Below are 24,659 nucleotides of genomic sequence, written 5' to 3'. Positions count from 1 at the left end.
CTGCGGGGAGCAGGCGGGGGCGGGGGTGGGGTGAGGGACTGAGATTTTAAACCAGGGCCACAGGAATCCGAAATGCTGGAAGAGGCAAGGCCCGCTCACCCGGAGCCCTGTGAGCCTGTGTGGAAACGACACTACCCTCCGGCCCTGTGGGTCCCACTGTGGGCTCTGAAGTGGTCTGATCCTTCTGGAGCATGAAATGACCGAAGGGGACAGGAGACAAAGGGAGCTAAAAGTAACAACACGTAGGTGGCAGAGAACCTGGAGACGGGGGCCGCCTGGCAGGCAGGGCTCTGGGTCCACACCTCCAAAGACAGTTACATTCACTGGCTCAAACATAAAAGGAAACAGGCTATTCCGGGGGGAGGGAGGAAGTCGCCCTGCTGTCTCTCAACACAGCAGTCATGTGTCACGGGTTCTTCTACCGCTTTAAACCTGCGCTGTAGGAGCGCAGCCCCCGTTTCTCCGGTGAATTCGAGGCAAACGTTTCATGACACTGCTGTGAACAGAACAGCGTGTCCCTGGCACACTGCGCATACCCACGGTGGGAGAGGAGGGAGGGAGGAAGCAAAGAGGGGCCACCTCCTTGCCTGCTGCGCCCCACAGACCTGCCCGCGGAGTCCTGAACACACGGCGGATGGCCCCTCCCCAGAGGCCAGGGTAGAATCCTCTACCCACTGCCCAGCCTCCAGAAGCAGTTTTCCTTCCGCCAGCAGGCACTCGAGTTATTATGCATCTACACATAAGGCTATACACTCTACAAGGAGGCCCAACACAGCCAAGCTTGCGCACTGGCTCCTCACACTAGTCAATGCCAAGTTCAGCTACCGCAGCAGTGACACCAGGCCTTCCCCTGCCTCTCTATTACAGAGTTTTCCAGCTAGAGTCCAAAAGAGCTACGCCCCAAGGCGGTGGCGGGGAAGACAGTAGGGCCCTGTGCCTGCCCACTGCTTTCTCGGGCATTCCAGGAAGCCAGCCTCATCTACTCCTTGGGGATCTCAAACATGCAGAGGCTCTTGTACTTCTGCAGAAGTTCGTTCTTGGTCCTGACTTGCTCTCGGAGGCTATGCAGCTGCTGCTGCTGCTGCTCGGGACTCAGATGGATGCCGGGCATGGTGCTGATGACCTTCCGCATCTCCTGGAACTTGGTTTTGAGGGCGTTCAGGTCCTGGTGGATGTCTGGGCTGTCCTTGTCCATACTGCAGGGGGGAGGGGGCAGAGGGCGGTCATTAGCATTCACGGCTCAGACTGCGGCCCTGCCTGGCTTCCCTCCTCAGTACCTACAGAGGTGTACCTCCTCCTGCGTCATCTTTTAGAACACCTTCTTTTCTATGTCCCCTAACTAGCTGTGCACCCTCAGAGGACAGGGACCGGCTGCCACCTCACAACGCGCTCAAACATAAAAGGAAACAAACTATTTCGGGGGGGCGGGTGGAGGGAGGAAGCCACCCTGTAGTCTTTCAAAACAATATTGTCTCACGGCTTTCTTTTACTGTTTTAGGGACAGTAGCTCACTGACGGCACCCCTGCACCTAGCACTGCCATCGCAGCCCCTCTCAGTGTGCCCGCAAAATTAGATGCTGACACTCCATTAGCTCCGAGGGCAGGGGCTGGGTCTGCCTTGTTCAGAGCCGTATCTCCAGCCCCCGGGTGCTGTGGGCACTCAAGTAGCATTTGTTGCAAGAATGAATGCACACATCATTACCAATACCAGGTGACAAAGGGCAAACAAAACTTGCTGAAATATTACATTTCTTCGAATCTGAGACATTTCCAGGGAACTTTATCAGCTAGCAAGAGCTAATTTTAGCTGATGTTTTGATGCTTGAACCTGTTAACATAAGCACTAATTTCCACGGAGCTATTCATACATTTTAAATTAGTTACAAGCTATTGGAAAATTTTCAGCAGGTACTAAGTCTCTCCTACCAATCATGTAAATTCCTTGCCTTCAGGTCAAGCTCATTTTAAAGTCAGGATCGTTCACTTCATCTCACAGCTATGATTAGCTGCCCAGAGATCCATGTTCCCCTTGTCACTGCTAAATTAAAAACAACAGGAACAAAACCTTCACCTAACATCAAAGAAACAGCCTGCCAGTTGCTCCTATACATTTTTTAAAAGTTAGTGAGTAGATGAGCTTTTGAAAACAGTTGGGACTAAAACTAAAAGCCAACAGTAGGCTGTTCTAAAAGTCACCCTTTGAGGCGTAGGAGGGAGAAAACTGTCAATGATCATTTATTTTTTTTAATAAGCGTCCATCCCTGATGGGAAATTTCAACCCAGATGGTGCTAATTCATGTTTATTATTCATCACGTCTCTGCTTACGCAGACAGAATATCCATCTTCCCTGGCGATCCCGTTGGTTATGCTCACACCCGGCAAATGAGACAGCCCTGTTCACTATTTATCAAGAGCTCTAACTCAGAGGCAAGAGATGGAGAATTGCTCATTCTAGGGAATGTTAACCAGCCAGCCATTTCATGTTATCATTTGATGCCCTGACTTTAAATATATAGTTAATCGGGGGCGCTAGGGTGGCTCAGTCAGTTAAGTGTCCGACTTTGGCTCTGGTCATGATCCCACAGCTCATGAGTTCAAGCCCCACTCAAGTCAGGCTGCTTTGAAGTCTGTGTCTCCCTCTCGTTCTGCCCCTCCACAGCTCATGCTCTGTCTCTCTCTCTCTCTCAAAACTAAACAAACATCAAAAAAGTTTTTTTTCAAATATACAGTTAATGGTATACCTTATCCCAGTTTCTAGGGAGGAGTAATTGGTATTCATGAGAATTGTAAATCATTTAGAAGGAAGCAAAGAGGGGGCATCTTTTATTTTAATCATTTTAGATCTCAGCTCAAATCTACAACTCTGGATGGAAACCATCTGGACCTCTGAAATCATTATACTCGGGTGGCATATGTGTTAACACATGGTTACAAATGTAAGTCCTAAGGAAATTTTGAAATTAAAAAATATTGTTTTAAGAAAACTGATAGAGGGGCACCTGAGTGGCTCAGTCGGTTAAGCATCTGACTTTGGCTCAGGTCATGATCTCATGGTTCATGGGTTTGAGCCCTGCATCGGGCTCTGTGCTGACAGCTAGCTCAGAGCCTGGAGCCTGCTTCAGATTCTGTGTCTTACTCTCTCTCTGATTCTCCCCTGCTCACGCTGTCTCTCTCTCTCTCTCTCAAAAATAAATAAAACATTAAAAAACAACAACTACTGATGGATATCATGAGTCTGAAAAGACCCAGAAAAAGCAAACAAAGGAAAATACAAAAAATAAGAATTTGCACGGAAACTATGCTAGAGTTCAAGTCTGGAAGCAAACATAACCAGCCCGATTCTGAAAGGAAAAGTGGGCCAGGCTTAGGGTGCTCACTTCTGAAAACCCCCAAACCTCAAGGGCTGACCATATTTTTTACTTGGTGCGCTTTTGGTCAAGGAACCCCATCAAGGCTTGCCTGGAGGGAAGCTACGGGGAAAGGGGGCATGGAGCCTACAGCAAAGGCCCAGCCGGCCAGCCTCTCAGCTGCCCTACTTGCTGAAGGTGAATAGCACAGAGCTCCTGGGGTGAGGAAAACACTCTATTCAGGAACTGGCTGGAACCAAGCGAGAACCTGCTAGGCCAGGATGACTGTGAAATACTTGAGCCAAAAGAAAAGAGACAGGCCCAAATACTGAGCGAATAAAGGCAGAAAGCTCCAAATGGGCCTGCCTTTGTGTTCAACGTTACTCATCAGCCAACTTTAGAAGGGGGGGGGAGAGGAGGAGAGACTAGGTCAGGCCGCAAAGCCTGAAAATCGTACAAATAAGGGCCAGGTAAGGGCACTTTGGTCCCAATTACAGGAGTTTTAAAAAGGTGGCCAAAAATACTACTGCTCTCCCTCTCTCTCCGACCCTCCCCTGCTCACGCTGTCTCTCTCTCTCTCTCTCTCTCGTAGAAATAAATAAATAAATAAATGAATAAATAAATGAATGAATAAATAAATAAAAAAAAGGGGGCGCCTGGGTGGCTTAGTCAGCTAAGTGTCCGACTTTCGCTTAGGTCATGATCTCGTGGTTTGTGGGTTCGAGCCCCATGTCGGGCTCTGTGCTGACTGCCAGCTCAGAGCCTGGAGCCTGTTTCGGTCTGTGACTCCCTCTCTCTCTGACCCTTCCCTGCTCACGCTGTCTCTCTCTCTCTCGTAGAAAAAAAAAACTACTACTGCTATGGCTTGACCGACAGGCCACTTCTCAGTCTTCCGTGCACATCCGGGGCGATACGCAGCCGTATGTGCGCACAGACATCCCGTATGTGTGTCAGCAGCCTCGAGGCAAACATCACAGCTTCGGAGGGTGGGTCTAGGGACGGTGCTTGGTCTAAGTCCGGTGCTAAGTACAGTGCAGCTTCATTTTGAGTACAGGTGCTTCGGGATGTGAAGATGCCAACTGGCATCAACGGGGCAAGGGTGTCTGCTGGTAACTTAGAAGCAAAGGGAACCCAGCAGGTCACTGAGGCCGACCTCCTCCCAAACCTGAGACCACGCGGTAGCATGACTCCCATTTCTTCCTCCTCAAAGTGTCCGTGACCCCCAGTGCCACGGCCCCACTGCCCTAGCCGAACCACCCTGGGACCAGTGCTTCTCACCCTCTCCTTTCATGCTGACTTCAGCAACTGGAGTCTTTCTAAAACATCGGTGGTGCTGGTGGCGGGGGAGGGGAAGCTGTTGTTTTTACCTAACAGATGCTGGAGGGAAAGCCAGGTAAAAATAACAGACTCCAAGGCTTAGAAAAGGAAGGTCCCTCCAATCTGTGCTCTGGAGATAACCTCTGTTAACATGGAGTATGTACTGCTTCAGTACAGTCACAAATACATAGGTACTTTTTTGTTGCTTGCTTTGACAAAAATATGACCATTCTTGCTTTTTTTTCACTTAAGTTGCACCCTGGATGTCTTTCCGTGTTACCACATGTACGATTATGCAGCGGAACTAGTTGGCTATTGATGGGTGTCTGGATGACTGTAACTTCACCACTTGCAATCAGAATGGCAACAGACCTTTTATACCTATATCCGTAGGTACTTGTGCACGTATTTTGATAACATGATTTCTCAGAAGTGAATTTCTAGGTTGAAGTTTATGTACATAAACATTTGTGACCAACTGCCAAAATGTCCTCCAATAGCACTGTACTGTGACAGGGGACACAACACTTGTCCCTCACACTCCCAATGACGCTGACTATTGCACAGCCGGCAGCCGTGGGTATTTCCTCCGCTCCAGCTCTGCCAGCGCCTAAGAGGGGCTCTGAACCTCCTACCCGTACTTTCCTCTGCCCACAGAGTGACATGTGGGAAATATACCCCTTAGGGAGGGGCAACAAAAGGTTCTGCTGTTAAAAGAAGTTTGAAAAAAACCGCTCTGCAGAATAGCCTAGAACACGTTCATCCGCTTCGGCCTCTCCAGCTGCCAACAACCCCCAGCCCGCACTCCTTCCTGAATGTCAGGACCTTGTGCCAGCAGTTCCTACAGGTCTGCTCCCTGCGGTCCGGAGGGACCTGCCAATGTCCCGAGTGAAGGCAGGGCCGCCCGTGGGACGGAGGGCGCGGAGCGGGAACGCTGCGCTCCCACACATGCGTCCGCGTGCCGCAACCGCTTGATCTGCACCCGGCCTCCAGTCCTGCACACTCCTCCTCCTCTCGCCGGCACCAATTTCCAGACCCTCCCAGACCCTTCTGGACCTGGGTCCTCTCCTGCCCCGGAAACCCTCTGCCCCACCTACCTCTACAAAATCCAAGTCCGAGCTCGAAATCTCCTGGACATCACCTGCCGGGCAGGGTCGCACTTGACGGGGCCGCTCAGGGCCAGCCACAAGGGGCCTGTCACCCTCCCGGGAGGGTGACAACCTCCCACTCTTCCCTGGCCTCCGTGTAAATGCTCCCGCGTGTAAATGCACCTGCCCTGCTGGGCCACGTCGCTGCTGACCCGCGTGCCGGCCTCCCTGGAGCCTGTGCTCCAGACAGGCCCTCGCTAAGTTACGCCGAATGAACAGAGGGGAAGTGGTGGAGGAGGGAACAGGCTTGCAAGCGGACCCAGAAATAAGTCTTCCAGGCAGGACGCAGACATTCCCTATCTGGGTGATCACCCTTCTCACTGCGATTTGGCTGAAGGAGGAGTGAAGGGCAGAGGGGGCTACTGTCCCACGAGTACAGAGAAGCCCCATGGAGCCCGTGGGGTCCTTCCACAGATTTCTCCCCGCACCCGGGGGCTGCTTCCTGCCCGACCGGAGGCCGAGCCTCAGCTGGCCGGGAGGGCTGCTCAAATGAAAATAGATCTTGCACAGGAAGAAGCAGGTCGGTAACACCCTGTATCCACAAAAGTGGTCTTGCCTGGGCTCAGAGGTCTCGGTGACCTGCCTCGACAACAAAGGGACCTGTTCTCAGCGATATGGCCCCAGCTCGAGAGGTTAAGGACAACGCTGTGTTCTCGTCACTTGAACTACTTCTGCGCTGTCACAGATGTTCTTCTTTACCTACCCAGCAGCCAGGAACATTCTGAGGAACTAAAAGATTCAACTAAAAAAATGTTTAAGTGCCCATGTTGATAGAATACTTTTACGAGTTGAGCCACAGCCACCAGGAAAGGCATTGACAATTGCAATTCAGAATTCCTAGGCTGGGACACTGGGTTCCAGACTCAGATTAGATCTGGCAAGTTTGAGGGGGAAAAGAAATGACCTTTCCCTGGTCCAACGAGCCTTACTTTATTCCTCCTTTGCTCTACATGTACTTCTATAATGTGATTTCTATACCTAACAGGAAAGGTCTCCAAGAGTTGGGAGCACCAACATTTCTTACCGGCATAAAAATGACATTTCTCTTTCCCCTTTCCTCATTCTTTAAAATTAACACAAATGTCTAGTTTTAATTATTCATTCACCCACAGCAGAGCATGGGAGGGCCTTCAGTCTGTGGAGCCTAGCTCGGGCGCCAGGCAGGGCGCATCCCAGCAGGAAGACAAGAACCGGGAGTTCCCCCTACCCCCCACCCCCCGCTGTGGGAGGTGGCCCCTGAGCAGGCCCATTAGCACACGTGGCATTTCCCTGGGCAGACAGGGCAGGAGGGCATTTCTGTGAGGGGCTGGAGTGTGCACAAGCCTGGAGGACTCTGCGTGCCCGGAGGCACCAGCATCACGATGGCTCACTCTGGGGCTCTGGGCTCCCTGTTGCGAGGTCCAGGCAGGCCTCTCAAGACGGTCTCCATGGAGCCCTGATGGAGTGCTACCAGTTGGGAAGGACGGTATGGGAAGAGGAGGGAGCCCTAGGGACTTTTGAGCAGAAAAAAATTAAACTGATAACATGTACAGGATGAGTTAGAGAGAGGAGAGGATAAAGGTAAAGGAACTAATTAAGAAGAAACTAAATACGATCCATGGGGCTCCTGGGCAGCTCAGTTGGTCAAATGTCTGACTTCGGTTCAGGTCATGCTCTCATGGTTTGTGAGGTCGAGCCCCACGACGGGCTCTGTGTTGACAGCTCAGAGCCTGGAGCCTGCTTCAGATTCTGTGTCTCCCTGTCTCTCTGCCCCTCCCCTGCTCGTGCTCTGTCTCTCTCTCTCTAAAAATAAATAATAAACAGTAAAAGAAAATTCAAGAAGTGACTATAAGATCCAAAAATGAGGTTGGAAGACGTGGTCCACAAGTGTTATCAATAGACTTGGAGGTAAAAGGACAGATTGAAGCCTAAATGTTCCACAAACCAAATCTCAGCATCTCAGCACCTCCTAGCATCTCAGACCGGCTACAGGAAGCAGGCCGGGAAAGGTCAAGGTGCTATGGGTAAATGTTGCCAAGAAAGGAAAGCAGGAAGAGCAGCGTGGAGAGATCATTAAATGCGCCATGAAGACTTAAGAAGTAAAACGCTTTGCTGCAGGAGAACAGAATGTCCAGAAGTAGATCATAAAACATGTGGAGATTCAGTGTATGATAAAGGCGGTGACTCAAGCAGAGGAAACAATGAATGTTGAGTAAGAGCAGTGGGAAGACGCAGCTCATGGAGAAAAGGGAGGGCCCCCTTTTTTCCATCAAAATAAATTCCAGAAGCTTCAGAGAACTGAAAGTAAAAAATGAAACCAGAAAAGTCCTAGGAAAAAGCGATCAATATTTATCATTTTATCAGAGTAGGAAGGCCTTTCCAGCGAGGACCAAAATTCAGAAGCCATAAAGGTAAAGCTTAACAAATCCGCTTACATAAAATATGATTCCGAATGACCAAAACACACAAACAAACAAAACCCAGGAACAAAGGCAAAGAAAATCAACTTGGGGGAAGTATTTATAATACACTTGACAGACAAAGGCATACCTTCCTCACTGTACAAAGACTTCATTAAAAGAGAAATGACCTAACAGAAGATGGGCAGTTTGCAGGGAAAAAATACAAATGACACAAGACATTGTATTATGAAAGATGCTTTATGTGATAAAACAAGACACAGATCGTTATCTCTCTGACCTATATCAGATTAGCTCCAGTTAAAAAGTTTGATGGTGACGGCAGGGATAGGAGAAAAGACACAAATGCGCGGCTGGTAAAGCCTACACTGGTGGAGTCTTTCTGAATTTGCTCATAGTGACATATCCCTTTGCTAGAAATTTGCCCGAGACTCAAGAGTTTCCAAGATGGCAGTCACAAAGAGGGTCAGTGCAGCGCAGGCTGCAACAGCGAAATGCCAGAAACAAGAGAGTGTCCTTGAGCAGGGAGCTGTTGAAGGAGATGATGGCATAAGCGTGAAACGGAGGATGGTGCAGCTTGGGNAGGGGGGGGGGGAGGGGGAGGCTCACTTGCCATTTTGTATCTATGGGTGCTCTTTGAATACAGCCACAGCTGAAATTTTTATTTTTTTTACAACCGTAATTTTTAAGTTTATTTATTTTGAGAAAGAGAGTGAGTGCAAGCTCGCATGCGAGTGGGGAAAGGTAAAGAGAGGGAGAGAGAGAGAAATTCCCAAGCAGGCTACATGCTGCCAGCACAGAGCCTGACGTGGGGCTCAGACTCATGAACCATGAGATCATGACCTGAGCTGAAATCGAGAGCTGACTGAGCCACCTAGGTGCCCCTACGACTGTAGTGTAGGGGAGTGCAAGTGGGTGAGGAACAGAGAGAGAGGGAGACACAGAATGCGAAGTAATAAGTTCCAGGCTCTGAGCTGTCAGCTCCAATGGGAGGAAGAGATCAAGGGCCTGTGTGACCGCGCAGGTCCTGACCCTCATTCCCTCGGGCCAGGCCTGCCGGGACAGCGTCCTCACTGGCTCTAGGCGGAGAGGTCACCGCCATCTGGGGCACTGACCCAAGACTCCACGGGGGGAGGGCTCCCTGGCTGCCCACTCCTCAGAGGACAGAGCCTCCCTCCACGTCCTCGGCAAGCTGGCTCTATTCGTTTCTCCAGCTATCCCACACTGCCCTGCGTTTAGGCCCCGGCCCCACCAGGCTGCCACGTCACGTCCTTGGCCTTGCCCTACCTGCTCCACTCCTCCTCCCCGTCATAATTCAGGACGCCTGCTGGCATCAGTCCTAGCGAGCCTTCTGGCTCCTCCAGGCTTCTCAAGGCCTCCTTGCCCTTCACGGGCCCCACCGCGGTCTGTGCCCTTCCCGCGGTAGCTTAAAGACCCAAACACATACTTCTCCAGACGTTAAAATCACATGCTAGCTTTTTTTCACAGTGATGGCATCTTTCTTCTCCCTTTGTCATTTTCCTCCAAGTGGATTTTTGCTCTTCTGTTCTGTCCCATCTTTTGCTAGGGCTTTTCTTCACATGCTTGGTGACCTTGGCTGCCCAGTCATGTACTTATGAGTAAAATACTATTTGGATTATGTGCCTAAGACACTGCTTTCACCATACTAAATGAAAGAAGAAAAAGATGTGATCCTATGATAAAGAAAATGTTGATTTTGACTTGTATCAGATAGGGAGGGGCAAGCTGAATGCTAATGGAAAAGAAGTATTTTATATAGTTAGTAAAAAGCAGGGTATGAATAAATAATGGAGAATATTAAAAAAAAAAAGAGTAAAACATTAAAAGGCTTAGTACAAACTCTTAGTAAATCTGATGCTTTTTTTACTTTCTTAAAACGAACTAAGTTCTTTCTTGACAAGCCCCCAGTGGGTTCTCTTTGGGGCTGATCAGACACTCCAAGACAAGGGGTGTGTGTCCTTGGCTGCCAGTCTGGAAGCCAGGTCAGCGAAGAAAGCTAGAGCTGGGTCTCAGTATTCAGTTTGTGAACTTTCTCTTAATCCCTCTTTTCACGATTGGCTCCCTTTCTCTAATTCCTGCCATGTGCTTGGTGTTCCCCAGTCCAGGGTCGCTCTGGCTTATCATTAAAAATAAATCCTGGGATAAAGTAATCCTTTGTCTGCCAAGATGGATGGAGTGTAGGCACCTGTTTGCTGGGAGTGGGGAAGCGAACTATGGGATCTGAGTCTTAAACAGACTTTAATCCCCCTGGTCATCGTTCTACCTCACCTCTATTTCCAGGAGGACCCTGGAACTGCCAATTCCTGAGCTTCGGGGGGAAGCCAGGTTCAAAGGCAGCTGCTTCTGGATGCTTCTTGGGGCTGATGGATGGACGTGCCGTTGGCCATCTCTTTGGTGATAACTGTCTCCTCTCTGTTCCTTTTGGTTTTATGCTTTAAAAAACTCTTCACCGTCCTTTCAGAGGTTACAGAGATAAACACATGTGATCAGCTCCCCACCGTTCCCAGAACACTGCTCTTGAGTATACCTGACAACAGTCTTAGGACTTAAGTATGTCATCCCATTTCACAAGAGAAAAGACTCAGAGAAGCTAAGATCACCTTGCCCAAACACTATAAAGCTGTAATCTGAACCCACTGTTTGAGGTCCATTTTTATTCCAATGTCTATTTGTATGTGTGTGTGTGTGTGTGTGTGTGTGAGAGAGAGAGAGAGACAGAAAGAGACAGAGAGAGACAGAGAGAGAGAGAGAGAGAGCGCGCACGCGTGAGCAAGTGGAGGAGGGTAGAGAGAAAGGGAGACACAGAATCTGATGCAGGCTCCAGGCTCTGAGCTATCAGCACAGAGGTGGATGCGGGGCCTGAACCCACAATCCATGAGATCATGACCTGAGCCGAAGCTGGAGGGTTAACCAACTTCGCCATCCAGGCACCCCGAGGTCCACTGTTAGTATTCAGGTATTAGAGACATGAACTAAGGCCTGGAAAGGTGACCTATTTACAAAGAATACAAAGCAAGCAAACATGAGGATGCGGATCTGAATCCCAGACTACCTGACTTCAAAGCCCACGTACTTTCTAGGGTACCTTACTGCTCCATGTTTAAGGCCAGCCCAACCCAACCGCTCCACTGGGGTGCAAGAATATATGCTCAGGGGGCCAGGAAGTGTGTCTGAGACTGTGTACATCTTGTGTTTTCATTTTTCTTAAAACCAATACATTTGGGTTCATTTGGATAACCCATTTGCAATCCAGAACTGCCCTGGGATTTGGGGATCTGCACTGTGTCTCTCTGCCATGTCGCTGCCGCCTGCAAGTGCTACTGGATGGCGCGGGCCACTGAGAACAGAACAGGGTCTGCCTCACCCCATAAGCAGACTGCTCCCACCGAGTGAAGCCAAATGATGGCAGGGTCTAATGTGAGAACGAAGGCTTGGCAGCTGTTTGAAAACTGGTGGACGCAGGAGGTCATCCCACAGCCAGTGAATGTATTCTGGCTAAGCTCAAAAGACGCTGGGCCACTGACAGACAGGACTTCCACGTTGTGGGGAGCAATTCCATCAGAGCGAAACATCCCAGAGCACACTCATGTCCATCTGCAACAGTAACTGTTTTAATTTACCTTGTTTGGGTTTGTAATGGTTGAGTATGTTGTTAGCCTTGCTGACGCCTAGTACCATGTGGATTTAATAACATGACAGCAAAAATAATTTAGGCAAACATGGGGATCAAGAAGACTTTTGGTTGTATTTTTTTTCCCCCCTTACAGGGTCAGTTTGAAAACTCGGGCTGACCCGAAGCCTGGCCAAGAATGATACAGACCCCTGTGTTTGGCATCTGTAAGAACAGTCTGCAGGGCAGCTTGAATCTTTGTTTCTTTTAAAACTTCCTATCACCAGCCCTCCAATCTCTTTGAATTACCGGTCATTCCCATTCATGTCTTTTTTCCCCTTCAAACTTGCGAGCAAGGTGGGGGTGAAAAGCCGGCCTTTCTACCGTGTACACCCCACAGCACCTAGCCGTGTGCCACACGGGGTCAATGCCCCGTATCTGGTGGATGTGTTGAAAACACAGAACCAGAGTGCTACTCCTGGATCGCAGGTGACAGGGCGGAGGCTCAGGGAAGCCTGACTTGCTGGGATCACTGGGATACAAACTTGAGCAGTCTGACTGCACAGCCTGGGCATTCAGTCTCTAACCTGGCTTCAGTTTTAGGAAGATCGCCTGGCCACCACGAGGTCTACTCGGGGCTCAACCGTCTGCAGGACTCACGGTGCGACCAGGTGTGGTCTTGGGAAAGGCCTCTTCCCCCCGGGTCCGCTTCCCCGTCGGTAAAACGGGGCTGGACCCGAGGGCACCTAGGCCTCTGAGACTCTGAAACAGGTGACGAGAGGCGAGGGGGGGAGGGGGGAGGGGGGCGTGTCGTGGCCAGTCCTCTCTTGGGCTCTTACCATTTGATGATGTTGTGAACCAAAGGTAAAAAGGAGTAATTCTCCTCCTCCTTCACGCCGGCAGGTGACTGAGGCCTCGGCGCCGGGGACTGCTGCGGCTGAGGCGCGGCGACCGGAGGCGGCGGCTGCGNCCGGCGGCCTCCCTGGCAGAGGCCATGGCGCTCGGGACTCCGCCAGTTAGCGGGACCCCAGCGGTCAGCTCCCCCAAAGCGTCGCGGATTTTAGACGTCACCCGCAGGAGCCCGCGGGACGGAGGGCGGGACCTGGAGGAAGAATGTGCGCGTGCGCACTAGGGCGTGGGCGGGGCACCAGCGCGGGCGGGGCAATGGGGCGGGGCAATGGGCGGGGTTGCTCTTATGCCACCCGCGTTTGGCGGGCCTGGTTTGGCATGGATTTGGTTGTAAGACGGGGCAGCTAAATTATTAAATAGTCAGAAATAGGTTTATTTCAGAAATAACATCTTATTCATATTCCCATGACGAAGAGAGTCTGACAGCAACTAAAGTAAGACTGAGATACATAAGGCGCCACGTGGCCCACCCTCAGAGAAAGCCTCCCGAAGAGCCAACTTGAACCACACGCAGAGGAAACCACTTACCCAGTACCTGTTAAGGGTAAAGCACTGGGCTCTATGAGCGTTAACAATCTAGAGATGAAGAACCTACACATGCACGTACCTCCAGGGGACATGCAGCAAACCCTGACCAAGCCGAAATTTATGTGTCTAAAAGCTCTGCGTGGCTAGATGGGGAAGAACTAATAATTTAACATTGAATATGATCATCTGGATGACAGATGCAATGTTAAATGTGGGGGTAGGGGGTGAGAAGGCTGTCCTGACTTCAATACAAGGCAAAAGGGGATTGACTAATGCCAGGAGTAAATATATCCTAGAGGAAAGTCAATGGTCAGGTATTCTCTATACCTGTAGGCCAGTTCCTTAAGCCCCTAGGTCTCAGTTTCTTTACCTGCAAAATCTTTAGTTTGGGATCGTGGCAGACAACTGCTTTCTAACTTCAGATACACGGTTGACCTCCAACGGTCTGGTTTGCCAAAGGGAGGTGACCTCTGGTGGTTTCGTAATTATATTTCTCAAAACAAGTATGATATGGGACCTGTATAATAAATTTCTGGGCACTGGGACACCCATCCGAAGCTTAGCTAGGGAGTGGGAGAGGACGTGTGCTAGGTAAGCCCCAACCTTCCTCAGTCTGCCATCAAGGGTCTTAAAGAGGCAAGCAGGCCCACATTCAGGCAGCAAGATGAGCCTTAGCACTTAAGAGCAAGGTGACTATTTCCAAGAAAGGCACTGCTGCTAATGTTTTCCGATGTGTCGGGAGAGGTTTATGGAGGCAGATCCTTGGGAAGCCAGGCTGTAGAAGGAAGTAGGAAGTTGGGGAGCGTGCTGTAGAGGCTCTTTAGTGACAGGCCTTACTACAGCATTCTTTAGCAAGAACTGTCCAGAGCGCCCCAGAGAAAGAGCAAGGGGAGGGAGGGTCTGTACGGTTTTTTTCTTGCTACCCATGGACCTCTCCATTTCAGGGAGGAGTTTTAAGAGTCTTGGTAGAGAGCAGAGGAGAGAGGCTTGTTGGGATCAGACCAGGTGTGCTTGAAGATGGCATGGAGCCATCTCGGGAAATAATGATGGGGTAATCATAATAGTAATTACCACAGCCACTGTGGAATAAAAGTAGGTACAAGGAAGAGTCACGATTGTTATCCCACTTAATCCACCGAAAAGCTCCAGAAAGCAGATGTCCGTATCTTCATTTCTTAGATGAGGACACCAAGGCTTATGATGGTTAAGATACTGGCCCCAGAGTCACACAGCTGCCTGACACCAAACCTATGGCCTTAGCCAACACCTAGGAGACCTCAGGTCTCCACTGGTTGTTTCGAAATGTTAAAGTGAAGTTTTTATTCAGAATTCAAGTGCAATCTGATACTCGTCAATAATAAACCCATGGCAATTGCACATCATCTTTTCCCTCCTGGGGTGTTTTGTAACTTAATTACAAATCTCAACTTTATTGTTGGCAGAATAATGAGGACATTTCTTTAAAAAAAAAAACACTTTGGGTATAAATAGATATGGCTAAAGAAAACAAATTGAAAACGTAGGAAGCATGAGCGAGTAGGGTGCATTGACAGTTTGCCCTAAAAATAGTTAATATAATTAGTGGCCAAGAGTAAAGCTGACTTCCTAGCATCATGAGCAGATGTCAGAGCAGTCTGCCTGTGGTGGCTTCATTAAAGCTGAAACTGCCACAACGAAAGTGTCTGTTCCTAACTGCTCTGCCCAGGGTCCAAAAAGGCAGATGTGCCACTGATATGTAATGACTGTATGTTGTCAGAGACGTCACCAAGCTCAGCTACTGGGTCATTACTTTCTTGGGCAGATTTGCCCTGTTGCTCAAAGAGCCTTCCCGGTCAAGTTGGTAGTTACAAGTCCAAGACTGTGGAGCCAGCCTGCCTGCCTCCAGGCCCAGTTCAGCCTGTGTGACTTCGGAGAAGCTACGGGACCTCATTCCATGCGGCCCTGCACCCTCTCACGAGGACGGAGTGGGGTATTACATACAAGTTACTTAGATTTTTTTTTACATTTATTTATTTTTGAGAGACAGAGAGAGATAGAGCACGAGTGGGGGAGGGGCAGAGAGAGAAGGAGACACAGAATCGGAAGCAGGTTCCAGGCTCTGAGGCAGAGCTGTCAACACTTGAGCCCGACTCAGGGCTCAAACTCACAAACCATGAGATCATGATCTGAGCCAAAGTTGGACGCTTAACCGACTGAGCCACCTATGAACCCCACAGATAAGTTACTTAGAAAAGTATCTGTGAACAGTAAATATTAGGGCTTATTATTGAGGTTGTAGGGCTTGCCCCTTCACCAATGAACAAAACCCAGGCTGATGGCAGTTAAGAGGTATGAGGTAGATCAAAGCGCCCCAATGTGAATATAACACAAGCCATAAATGCAAGCCACATATGCTGTTTTCAATTTTCTAGTAGCCACATTACAAAAAAAACAAAAAACAAAAAGCAACCCAGGTGAAATTAATATCAGTAATATATTTATTTAAATCAATATCTCCATAATATTATTTAAACCTGTAATCAATATTAAAAAATTAGTAGAGGTATTTTACTGTTTTTCATACTGTCTGTGAAATCCACTATGTATGTTATACTTAAAGCACATCTCAATTTGAATAGCCACATTTCAAGCGCTCATTGCCAAATGCAGCCAGCCTCAGAACTGGGTGGTGCAGTCCAAGAGATTAATCTCTAACAACATAGCTCATAATCATCATAGTGAGAGGGAGACAGCAAGTTGCCCAAAGGAAATACAGTGTATTACTACTTATAAATGTTGGAAACATGAAAAACAAATACTATGTACTGTCCATAGATACAAGACACATAGGTAAAAGTGTTTTAAAGAGTGCTAAAGGCTATACCTCACATTCATGGCATGGGGGATAGGCATGTAACAGCAACTTCCTGTGGAGTGTTATCTTTCTTTTATGAATTATAAGAAGACTTGAAGCAGGTAGGAGAGGTATAGATAATTGCCAAATATGGAAGCAGTCATGTGGGAGTTTGGTACGTAAGAATCCTGGCTCTGCTTTGATCTGGCTGTGTGACCTTGGACAAGTCATTTCACCTTCCCATGCCTCAGTTTGCTTATCTGCAAAATAGAGTCATAACAGCACCTATTTAATTGGGCCTACTGTAAGGGTTACAGGAGTTGATGTATGTACAGAGCTGTTAAAAGTGGCACATAGTAAGCACTATTAAGTTTTGGCTACTACTGCTACCTTGTTTCTTTAATTTTTCAGAAAGAAAAAGCCTTTATAATTATTTCTTACAAAACAAACTGTTACCACAAGAACAAATACAAAAAGCAGGCTGCATCCAAGAATGGAACTTTGAGATGCTCTAAGTGGACCTATGCCACAAATACCTATGAACGTTCTTATGATACATTTCTTCTACGTGAAGTCCAAAAATAGCCATTTCTCTGTCACACAGACATCATGGGGATTGTTAAATCGATCATGTCATTGGATGATTGAGGGCTTTTTCATCAAAGCCGTATTCTTACACATGATTCATCCTTTTCTCTCATTGCTTAGAGCCTCAGGCAAGTTGGAAAAGCTCCATGATACTTTGATTTTGTGAATTAAAAAAAAAAAAGGCAGCAGTCATTGTCGAGGCCACACGTAGTGCAACATACACCAGGAAGTGGCTGGCTCAGGCCACGATTCACTGCTGGAACGTCACACAAAAGCCTCTTCCTCGGTCAACGCTGCAGATGGCCTGTCTTCTCTCTCGGAACCAGATTTCATTCTTTCCTTTGTATTCTTTCCAACCATTCTCTCCTCTAAGACTCTCTGTTATGCTCAATTTCTCAAATCACTTATGTTAGTGGTTTCATTTCTTGGAAGCACTCACCTTGGGGCATTTCGGCACACGAATCCAACAGTTATTTCTTTCAGACTCAGAATTTCCTCTTCCAGTCTTTTCCTTTTAGTCCTCATTCCTTCTTATTTTTCGTCAGACTTCCCCCAGCCTTTGATAAAATAAAAAGGAGAGGAGGGGCGCCTGGGTGGCTCAGTCAGTTAAGCATCTAACTTCAGCTCAGGTCATGATCTCCCGGTTCGTTTGTGCTGTCAGTTTGTGCTGACAGCTCAGAGCCTGGAATCTGCTTCAGATGGTGTGTCTCCTTCTCTCTCTGCCCCTCCCCCCCTCACGCTCTGTCTGTCTCTCTCAAAAATAAATAAACATTAAAAAAATAATAAAAACAAAAAATAAAAACGAGAGGCAATCCATTCCCAGAACTAGATTTGTCTAAGATGGTCGTTATTATTCCAATGCCATATCGTTTCCAAACTCTTTATTAAGTCATTTTCTAATTGTTAGTTAGCCAAGGTGGGTTTTTTTTCCATCTGCCAGCTGCTTCCCCACAGCCTCAACTTTAATCCTTCTGTTAATCCTTTTTTAAAAAATGCTTTTTCTCATGATGATGATGGCCTGTCCGGTTTTTCTCACCTTTCTTTCCTTTTTTTGTCCCCCACCCCCACCCCGAAGTTACTTTGTTTCCCTCATTGGATTTACTGTAAGTCTTTTGCTTCTTGGCTACTAACCCTAGATGCAAAATTATAGTTAAAAATTACTATGTCGGGTTGTCTGGTTGGCTCAGTGAGATGAGCGTCCGACCCTTGATGTCAGCTCAGGTGGTGATACTGGGGACACGGGATGGAGCCCCGCACGGTGCTCCAGACTGATGATGGAGCCTGCTTGGTAGTCTCTCTCCCTCTCCCCCTCCCTTTCCCTCTGCCCCACCCCCCTCAAAAAATGTTACAGAGTGTTACGCAACTGGAATGCTAAGGGGGCTGTGTGGCCTGTTATTCTGGCCCGTGGCTGGGCTCCCAGAGCTCCTGGGACGTGAGGAGACAGCGTGTAGCCACAGGCATTCAGAACATCCCCAAACTACAGAATCCAACAAGCTCCAAGCTGAAAACCGGAGGACGTTTGTCCCCTCGTCCCTCACCCCTCCTTGCAGCATGACTTTGAAACTGGGGTTCTGCGAGCCGTGAACATTTCCTGCCAGGTCTTTGGTTCAGACACAGAGACAGACTGTGCGACCCTCAGAGCTGTCAGGAAGCGGCCCCGGTCTGTCCACGCCCCATGTTGTGGGCACCAGCTTTGTGCCCAGGACCGTGTCAGGGTCTGCGAGACAGCAGGGAGGGAAGAGAAGGCTCTGGGCCAAACCACAGAACACGTGTCAGTTCAGAACTGGAGGGGTCCCGGTTGCTTGTCTCCCGGGGTCCCCCCAGTTTGCAGATGAGGAAGCGGGAGGCTGGGGAGACGGGACGACTGGCCTCGGGTCGTGCAGCCAGTCGGTGGAAGAACCGGACACGGACACAGGAATGGGTATATCGTGCTGACGTATGGCAGAGACCAGAAACCAAAGAGGACGTGCGGCTCTCCGTGACGGTGGAGTCCCAGCCTGTTTCTGCTAGACACTGTGCAGCATCTTAACGGGTGTGAAGCCTGCGGCAAATCTCCCTGGCTGTGGCTCCGGCTTTGGGAAAATGCAGGGCTGGTAGTCGGAGCAGGTTCGAACGGCGCTCCCGAGTAGATGAGAATGAGCGCACGAGCGTGTCGCGCCTCTGGCAAGCCTTTGCTGGTTTGCGTAAGTCTCGATTTTCCAGGTGGCCTTGGTGACAGTTGGCAAGGGGGACTGCTTATGTAACCGCCCGGCTAGGGATTGCAGCAAACTGCAGGGAGGGGAGCAAGTGTGGGAAGAGTCATCCTGGATCCAGAGAGCCGAGGAGCCTCCTGCAGGCTCACTGGAGGCTTTGGAAAACTCCTTGGCAGCCACGCTTGTGAGAAAACCAGCAGTGGGCCGAGTGCTCCCGGAGGCAGCTGAGTCCTCCGCGCTGGCCCCAGGACTGTGTGCTGGAGCCACGCTGGTTTCCTGGCGGATAGCTGGCTTTTCCTGTAGCGTGATTTGGTGCAGAAGGAATAAAGGTGCAAAATTAATTTATGAAGCAGTCCGAGGAGGCCAGAAGCCAAGCAGCGATGGGCAGTCAGAGGGCAGCCGCTCACTAACTGGTCTCAGGCTGCGCCGCACCTGCCGGATCGCGTGCCCTGAGGAACAGATCTGGAGAAGAGGCCAAACCCACATCTGCCAAGTGCTTGCTCTGTGACCGCAGGCCTGTAACTCGACCACCTTGGACTTGGGCATCTCAGTCGTAACACCCCCCGCCTGGGCGTCCAGAGATGAGAGACCATGCTGTCCAGTGTCAGGCCCTGTGCCTGGGGCTCAGGGGGCCCTAGTGCACCGAGTCAAAGGTGTGAGTCCGACCCGTTTCTTCGGGTGGCTTCCTGCTCTTTCCTCTGTGGAAAGAGCTGTGGTTGCCACATCTCGCGCGTTAGCTACATGCAGCTCCAAGTCAGCCAGGGGTAGGGGAGAAGGACACTGAAAACCAGAGCAGAGAGAGGTCTCGGTGGTGTGGCTCTTCTCCCCCTGCAACTTCATGTTTCAGCCGTGGTGTTGGTGACGGGCACAGTAGGACACGGCTCGGTGATGGGGGTTAGGGTATCAGTCAGTCCTGGCTGTGCACTGGGCGCTGGAGGAGGCGGGGGCTGTAAGGAGCGGTGTTGGACTCGAGAAGCTTTTAATCATGTGGGAGAAACAGCATTGCATAAGCGAGAAGGCTCTCTGGCCTCAGCCCAGAGTGAATATCCTGGCGGAGACATTAGCTTGCTTTCTCTCAGCCCCTCCTACAGGCAGATGCCCCCGAGCCTGGTCTCAATGCTGTGGGTCGTAGCAGGCAGCTCAGCCTCCTGCTCAAGGGGTGGGGAAGACACATGCACACAGAAAGCGCTCATAAGACGGCCTTTGTGGGCAGATCGACAGGAAGACTGCTGCGGGACTGTTTTCTAAGGGAAACGGAGGCCAGGCCAGATGGCAGGATGCAGCACGAGCAGATTTGGGGATTGGCACAGCTCGTTCGGAGAAGCTAAAATCACATGGATGATGAAAGCGAATCCTCCAAAAGCTGCAGTTGAAATCCCACTGGGCTCAGCCCCACGACAGCTACACTCCTAAAAAGCAAGTCCAATCCAAAAGAGAAAGCCTGAAAGTGAAGGAAACTACCTCACGGTGGTCAAGAAGTTTCGGAGAAAAACTCGTAAAACCAGAGAGAGGAGCACATCCTTCAAGATGCCAAAATCCTTCCCTCCCCCCAATCTTTGCTGGACGCTGGGCACACAGGGGCTTTCTCCCTTTTCAACACTGGCCATTTGTCTGAAAGTGTGTTTGACACCTCAGCCAGCCAGTAGCACGTCCGTCCCATCCTTCGTGCATTCAGCCGTCATTCCCAAAGAACCTGCCAGGTGCGGTATCCATAAATGAGACGTGGTTGTTGCTCCTGGAGATCTTGTGGCGATCGGGGGTGGGAGTGGGGGGCAGGGTGGGGAGCAGGTGGAAAAGAGAGATTAAAATAATATCATTTACAGTCCAAGGTGAACGTCTCTTGAAAAAACCTTTTTTTGGGAGGTCAAATATTATCCATTGTCTCCACATGCTCTCCCCAGCCTTCACTCCAGCCTTGGGAGTTAAAATGTGACAGACCTAAACTAGCCTAGGGGAACGCCAGTGATTGACATGGAGGTGGTCATGTGGCCTGGTTCTGACTGTTGATGTATCAGCAGAAATCTGTTGAGTGGGGCTTCCAGAAAAACTCCCATTCTTGTATGAAAAGGGGAAAAAAATAAGTGGCTGGGGCTGCTAGTTCCTCCTTTCTCTCTTGATGGAATGTGGATGCAATGCCTGGAAATGTGTAGCCATTTTGAGATCATGAGGCTACAACGTGCAAGAGATATATGGGAGACCACATATAGACAAAGAGCCTGGGCCTCTGACAGCACCATCGAGGGGTTGCAAAGGGCAACCTCCAGGCTTCTCAGGCGAGAAAAAGAGGCCGTTCTATTGCCAGCCCCTAAATTCATCCTTAATGATAGTTTCCTTAGGAAATTTTTTATAAGTTAAAAATATAACTTATAAAAATATTTATCATTTTAAAATCTATTAATAAAAATAGAGATTCAAATGGAGGAACTTTTGGAAAGTGCAAAAAAAGCACACAAAAGAAAATAAAGACTTTCTACAAACACCTAAAAATATCTACGATGACCAATTTGTTGTCTGTCTTCTCCCATATTAAGTCTATATGTGTGTCTTTAGAACCACTTTGGGATCATATTGCCTTATAATCTGTGTTCTTTGTCCCCTTAATAATTTGCCACAAATGGCTCCTATCTCAGCTACTATTTATTCACAACATGGTTTTCAATAAAAGGAGGCATGAGACAAAAACTAACCGGGGGTGCCTGGGTGGCACAGTCAGTTAAGCATTTAACTCTGGATCTCAGCTCCAGTCTTGAGCTCAGGATCGTGAATTCAAGCCCCTCGTTGGGCTCCACACTGGGCGTGAAGCGTACTTACAAAAACAAAATACAACATAACAGAAAAACAAACAAACAAACACAACTAAACCAAAGAGAAAAAACAGCAAATTCCTACAAAAAGCCAATGATACTCAGGATTGTCAAGAGACCAGGCACCCTGAGAAATCACAGTGATGCACGTAGCATTGGGGACCATTTTTACTGAAAGGAAGCATTTTTCACTTTCTCTGGGATTCCTATTTTTAAAGGTGTCCTGAACCTCATTTTTAGTCTTAAAATGTTTTTAAAGGAATATTGTTTATTATTGGTTTCCTATGATCTCTTTCCGCCGAAGGGCAAATGTAGTAGATCTTGAAATTAAACATATTTACATACACATCCCTGTATACACAGCATGTCGTACTTAGCGCTCTATCAGAGAGAGACATCACCGGCTCACAGACCTGGGAGCAGGCTCCGGGCAAGTGCCCCCCTTCGGCAGCCTGGCCTCGTGGTCTCCTTCTGACTACTGGTGTTTCCATCTGGTATGAAACAGGACAGTCTTTGCTTTCATTCTTTCTCTCCCATGGCTTCGTCCAAGTTCAAGGAGTAGGCAATGGAGTATTCTCTTGAAAAGGCGTTGGAAAGGGATACATCTCCTGCCTCTGCCCTCAGCCTGGCTACAGCTCCCAGCGTATTTACTTCATTGTCACGCACCCTGTGAACCCCCCATGTAAAAACACAAGCCTTTCTTTGGTGGGTGGGGGGCGGGGGACTTTGAAGGGCGCCTTTGTCACACCTCCATCCACTGTACAAAACAGAACTGTAAACACAGCTCCTACCAGGTGAGTTTGTCTTCTAAATACGCACCCACACAGGAGAAGGGGAGATTAGAAATGACATTGAAGGACAGAGTTTATGTCTTTTTGCCTCTGGAATTAAAAAACAAGGCATTGAAATTCCTGCATAGGCTTCCAGAGGTCAGTTACCAGGGTTACCAGATAAAAGCTCGAAGTTTTGAAATGTGAAAATGAGGTCCAGCAGAGAGAGCAGGGAGGGAAGGAGAAGAGAGGGAGGGAGGGGGAGAGGGTGGAGGAGAAGGAGAGAGGGAGGGAGAGGAGCAGACAGGGAAGGAGAGGGTGAGGGGAGAGGGAGGGAGGGACGCAGATTTAGCATGGACGGAGTGCTAAGTGGCATATCCATCTATGAATCTGACAGACAGCTCCTGGGTGCTCAGATGCCAGGAAGCAGCAAAGCCCCTGCTCTCATGGACCGTGTGTGCTACGCCAAAGACACATTGTATTTGGCTCCCAGAATTAACAACAACAAAAATCACCATGTAAAAGTCAACAGATTTTTACAGAAACATTTCCATGTTTTCAGCATCTCTTGGCAAATCCCAAGTCGTCCACACTACCCCCGAATTCCATGTGACAGCAACAGACTGGGATGAGGAGCGGCCACTTTGTTTAGAGGGACGAGGGTGGCTCACGCTGCAGGGCCCCGGTCCATGCAGTGTGTGTGTGCTCCCTGTGCCCGCTGAACTATTCAGGTAGCCCAGGACACGAGGGCTCACATCTGAACCCGCCTAGTGGGGTGTGGGCTCTTTCCGGAGCACATTAGAGCAGTGTGGACAGATGCATCGCATCCTGGCCACCAGGCTGGAAGAAGCTTGGGAAGAAGGGCACCATGCTCGTGTCCTCTCAGCCCTTCTCCTTAGTGACCAGGTGCGCACAAGCTCACCTGCTCCCCCGGGCTGCTCCTCCTGGCCGCTCGGGCCTGCACAGCGTCCTCGGACCTCACCCACATCTCGGTGCACGGCGTGCGGGAGTCCACTCTGCGCTCATACAGGTGCAGCCCACAGTGCAAGCAAATCAACATGGGTGGGGGTGCGTCTGACCACTAGCTTCTCCTACATGAAGAGGCTTCAGGATCGCCTGGCAAGTGGAGCAGCCAGTCTCCTGTTGCATGGCTGACTCATCATGTCCCAGTTCGTGAGTTTGAGCCCCTGGTCGGCTCTGTGCTGACAGCTCAGAGCCTGGAGCCTGCCTTGGGTTCTGTGTGTCCCTCTCTCTCTGCCCCTCCCCCACTTGTGCTCTGTCTCTCTCTGTCTCTTAAAAACAAATAAACATTTTTTAAATTTATAAAAAAAAAAAAAAAGAAGGAAGCAGCTTCCCACAGTCCGGGGACCCTGCACAGACCCCACTTGAGCCAGGCGCCTCACATGACATACGTGTCCTCCTCAGCACTCACAGCTGCTCCCCCTTTCCCGGTCCCCGCTCACAGCCAGGGCCCCATGCCAGTGCGGTCTGAGGGCATGCAGACCCTGCTCTGAGAGGACCCAGCTCCCATGCGGACGGGATTGTGGACGGGGGAGTGTGACCTGCGGGTACTTGGAGAACAGAGGTGGTGACAGGCCCTGGGGGTGTTGAGCTGGGCATGGGGTCAAAATAGAACGCTGGTGAGGACAGACTCGGTGACACCTGTGATCCCTGTTACGCGGAAGTCCCTTGGAGCTGCTTCCCATATCCTGCCAGGATGTCCCTAATAATGGCTTCCAGTAAATTAGACACAGACGCCAGCATCACCTTGGCACTGCATTGCGTGCGGAAAGGCTCTTGAAGCCCAGGGTAGTGGGTATGTGAACATGGATATACAGGGTGAGACCAGAGCCCCGTCCCCTGACGATAGGCCTCAGGAGGGCCCAGGGGACACCACCTTCACTAATGCAAAAGGGCAGGGGGGCACGGGCCTCTTCGAGAAACTCGGAGACAGCTGTCCTCTGTAAGCTGTGGCCGAGGGCGTGAGTGGCTGCTGTGAGGCTCCGCTCCCTGGTATCGATGGGGATTATGTGGCAGAGGCCGGGAAGTGGCTCTTCCCTGACGGAGGCAAGGGGGACGCCAGTCTCTAGTGAGTTATAAGGCTGAGTGGCAGTGGTAGAATATGTGACGACCACTTGAGCAGGGCGTTCCAAAGACCAAGAGTGATGGGAGGCACAAGGGTGTTACGTCAC

At 49.6% G+C, this 24,659-nt stretch overlaps 1 protein-coding gene across 1 annotated transcript; it reads right to left on the bottom strand.

Moving 5' to 3' along the window:
• Positions 1–6: 6 nt before the first annotated feature.
• On the bottom strand, positions 7–23,527 carry MED9 (mediator complex subunit 9). Its single transcript, XM_077746691.1, has 3 exons — positions 23,390–23,527; positions 12,683–12,825; positions 7–1,196 (listed from the first exon to the last, which is right to left on the bottom strand). Exons 1-3 carry the CDS (start codon positions 23,525–23,527, stop codon positions 980–982), a joined length of 498 nt encoding a protein of 165 aa, XP_077602817.1. The 3' UTR covers positions 7–979.
• Between the last annotated feature and the right edge of the window lie 1,132 nt (positions 23,528–24,659).

Source organism: Crocuta crocuta, unplaced genomic scaffold, assembly GCF_008692635.1.
Source record: "Crocuta crocuta isolate KB4526 unplaced genomic scaffold, BGI_CrCroc_1.0 scaffold139, whole genome shotgun sequence".
Classification (NCBI taxonomy): Eukaryota; Metazoa; Chordata; class Mammalia; order Carnivora; family Hyaenidae; genus Crocuta; species Crocuta crocuta.
The sequence above is the reverse complement of the archived record's forward strand: the minus strand, read 5'-3'. Positions and strand labels throughout refer to the sequence as shown.